This window comes from Alligator sinensis, unplaced genomic scaffold (assembly GCF_000455745.1).
Source record: "Alligator sinensis unplaced genomic scaffold, ASM45574v1 scaffold1318_2, whole genome shotgun sequence".
NCBI lineage: Eukaryota > Metazoa > Chordata > Crocodylia > Alligatoridae > Alligator > Alligator sinensis.
The window spans coordinates 161,356-165,037 of record NW_005843067.1 but is presented as its reverse complement, the minus strand read 5'-3'; the positions used below and the strand labels follow the sequence as shown (position 1 = coordinate 165,037).

At 58.3% G+C, this 3,682-nt stretch overlaps 1 protein-coding gene across 5 annotated transcripts in view; it reads right to left on the bottom strand.

The window, feature by feature from the left end:
- Positions 1 to 485: 485 nt before the first annotated feature.
- The window catches only part of CHRM1 (cholinergic receptor muscarinic 1), a 12,763-nt gene continuing 9,566 nt past the window's right edge, over positions 486 to 3,682 (bottom strand). For all 5 annotated transcript variants that reach the window (XM_025193573.1, XM_025193571.1, XM_025193572.1 and 2 more), the window contains 2 exons: positions 2,334 to 3,682; positions 486 to 1,730 (listed from right to left, as the gene is read on the bottom strand). The exon at positions 2,334 to 3,682 is cut by the window's right edge and continues 392 nt beyond it. In XM_025193573.1, coding sequence (XP_025049358.1) covers positions 2,338 to 3,682 — 1,345 coding nt within the window. In that variant the 3' untranslated portion in view covers positions 486 to 1,730; positions 2,334 to 2,337. The remainder of the gene's footprint in view (positions 1,731 to 2,333) is intronic.

Sequence of the window (3,682 nt, the reverse complement as noted above, 5' to 3'; positions counted from 1 at the left end):
CCAGGGGGCGAGTGTGTGGGGCTCGGGGGGCTCCAAGAAGCCCCTTGCAGGCTGCAGCTCTGCCTGCCTGCGAGGGGAAAAGCCAGGTTCCCACGCTGTTCTCCTTCAAAGGAGAATCCATTTTTCAAGTTTGTCCGTGACCCTTTCACATATTCTTGCACCCGCTTTTGGGTCACGACCCAAATTTCTCATTGAGAAATGCTGGACTAGATGACCTGTGAAGGTCCCTTCCTGTCTGCCTTCTCTAGGATCCTCTAGGATCATTTGTATCCCTTCAGCTCTGGCCTCTTTCCAGCCTCTCCACCTCCTCCTTGAAGTGCAGGGCCCCAAACTGAAAACTTTCCAAGGAGAAGGGAGATATATCAGCAGTGGCTTTGTGTCACCACTGCAGCTGGACTACTACCCCAAAGCGCCGTCGACCAGCCAGGCCTGAGCCGCGATGTTTATTATTATCGTTCAGGATTAATCACCGAGCCGCTTTCCCGCAGTGGTTTCTTTTATTATTATTATGGTCCTAAACTCAAATAAATACGTAGAATGGGTGACATAAATACCAGCGAGAGATAAATTGACATGGGAATACAATGTTCTGCTGGTTCAGTTCAAAGGAAACAGCTTTTCTTTCTCCCTGTCCTTCTGCCTTTCCAAAACAACGTGCAGGGCTTACGCGGTGGGTGCGTTGTAGGTGAGGAAATATGGTACCTTGTTGGATGGGGGCCGTTCAAGGCTGTCCCCGGCAAAGTGGGCACCAAAGCCCAAAATGGGGGTGCATCGAGCGTTTGCCTCTGCTTCTGGGACTAGGTCTTGTGCCCGTCTTGTCTCAAGGGCATCGATGGGAGGATGTTCCCACAGGGCCCTTGGTGTTGGCATGGAAGCGGCCGGACGGCTCAACTTGAATGAATCTTTGCAAGGCGTGAAACGGTGGGGGTTTGCAAGCCTGGGTGCTGCCTGCCATTAGCATGGGGGTCGGGGGGATCTGGCCATAAAGTCCTGCTTTGCTCTGTGCCTCAGTTTCCCCAGGAGAGAGATGCCTGGGGACTATAGACACAGCCCCCAACAGTCACCTGCCCCAGCTGAGATGGACTGGTGTGGAGATGGTCTTCTGGGGGGGCGATGGAGACACCGCTTCCTGCTCCCACCATGTTCTCTGGAGTAACAGGTCGAGCTCCGTCCTTCGGGAGAGTCCGGGCAGCCCCTGAGGTCTGACACCCCCCGAGGGGGGAAGGCGGGAGCCCTCCAGGTGAATAGGAATGAAGCCAGGCACCCGGGCTCCCAGAGCCCCTGCTCTCACCCCCCGGCCCCTACTCTGGTGCCCAGTCCAAGCATGAATAAGCAGAGGCAGGAGCTGATGTCTGGGCTCCCAGTGTCCAGGGCTGCTCCTGCCCGTGACGGCGCGGGTAGAAGCCCCGTGTGGCCTCCAGGCTGGACGCCGCGAGATGCGAGGTTCCTGGGGGCGCGGCAGGGTGGGGGGACGTCTCCTCCATGGGGTCCAGGGTCCACGGTGGAGTTGAGTCCACTCCTCTCCTGCTTTGGCCACGTCCACGTCCAGTCAGGGTCTCACATGGGCACCGAATTCAGCCTCAGGATAGCAGGGGTCGGGGACAGGTAAAATTCCTCCTCTCCCAGCCCTCAGGTCTGGGGTCCTGGCGGTGACAGATGGAGACGCCTTCCACCTTCTGCTGCTGCAGCATGAGGTCCCTGAGATGCGACATTCAAGCCAGGGGCTGAATCTGGAGGGGAAGGGAAGAGAAGGTGGTGAGACCGGTATCTGGGCTCTCGGCTCGCCCTGCTCTTGCCTCCCCAGACCCCACTCCCCTCCCAGAATTGGAGAGGACCCAGGCATCCAGCTTCCCAGTCCCCCCACTATAACCTCCCCAGACCCCACTCCCCTGATCTATCCCCCTAGACGCCATTCCCTTCCCAGAGCTGGGAGAGAGCCCAGGTATCTGAGCTCCCAGCCCCCCTGCTCTAATCCCCCCAGATCCCACTGCCCTCCTAGGTCTGGGCTTGAACCCAGGTTCCCTGAATTCCCAATGCCCGCTAGCTCAAACCCCTAGATCCTAATCCTATTAGGCCAGCCACTGTTGGTTTGGTTCTCCATAGTAACTCTTCCCATGGGATATGGCTAGGGCCATGTTCGACTCCATTTCCCACCCCCTGGACAGCCCCCATCCATCTCCACCCAGAGCTGGGCAACCTCCAGCTGATGCCCACACAAGACTCAACGGGGGGTCACCACTCAAGGGCACTGCAAACCATACCCATCTTGCCTTGGGCACTCAACAGGGTGGCCAGTCTTGGCAAGCCCCACCTCCCTCCCTAGCCAGCCACACCTGTTCACTGCGCCGGGGCCCGGTGAAAGGCGGCGACGTGCTTGGATATCTTCTTCCACCTCCGCTTGTCCCAGTGGCATGCGAGCAGCATGCGGAAGGTGTTGCGGAAAGACCGGTTGCAGAGGGCATAACACATGGGGTTGACGGTGCTGTTGACGTAGCATAGCCAGTAGCCCAGCTCCCAGAGGCTGTTGGGAATGCAGTCCCTGCAGAAAGTGGACACCAGCACCATGATGTTGTAGGGCATCCAAGTGAGGAGGAAAGCCAACAAGATGGCGCTCAAGGTCCGGGCAGCTTTCTTCTCTTTGACCAACGAGAGCGTCTTGCGCTTGGACAGCTCCTTGCTCTTCTTTAGGAGGTGGCTCTCGGCCATGGTCGTCCTCCCCGACAGCGCTGGTGTCTTTGGCCGCCTCGCTGAGGTCTTGGAGCCAGAGGAAGCCTGGGATAGGATCCGGCAGAGAAAACCCCCTCCTGCCCATGCCTTGCTGGCTGGCTTGGCACGCTCCCGGCTTGCCTTCTCTGCCATCGGTGGTGGGTGGACCACAGTGCCGACCATGGGCAGCCGGAGGACCATTGAACAGAGGCTCTGGACCTCAAAACGCTGCTCCTCACCCTCGGAGGAGGTCAAGGAGTCGGGTGATCCTTCCTCTTCGTCCTCGTCCTCCTCCTCTGTGATGTTCCAGCTCCCATTGCTGCCTTGCTTTGCCAACGCCGGCTCTGCCCACCAACCAGAGAAACAACAGGCCTTCTTAGGGGCTTTGGTCTCACCAGACAGAGGTGGCAGTGCCTGGGACCGCTCTGAGCTGCTGGTACTCCCATCCCCAATGCCCTTCAGCCTGGCTTTGGTGACTGAGCTCTTGGTCTCTGAGCCCTGAAGCCCAGCCAGTTCCTTGGTCCGATTCTCCGTCTCGCGGTAAATCCTCCAGTAGAGAGTGATCATAATGGTGACTGGCAAGTAGAAGGCCGCGATGGCCGTGCCAAAGGTAATGATGGGCTCAGAAAGGAACTGGATGGAGCACTTGCCTGGGGGGACAGTCCTCTCCCCCACAAAGTACTGCCAGAACAAGATGGCAGGCGCCCAGAGGATGAAGGAGATGGCCCAAGCCAAGCCAATCATAATGGCTGCCCTCTTGGGCGTCCTCTTGGCTCGGTAAGTCAGGGGCCGTGTGACGGAGAAATAGCGATCGAAGCTGATCAGGAGCAGGTTCATGACGGAGGCATTGCTGGCCACATAATCCAAGGCCAGCCAGAGGTCGCAGGCCACATTCCCAAGGGCCCAACGCCCCATGATGATGTAGGTTGTGTAGAGGTTCATAGAGATGGCTCCGATGATGAGGTCTGCACAGGCC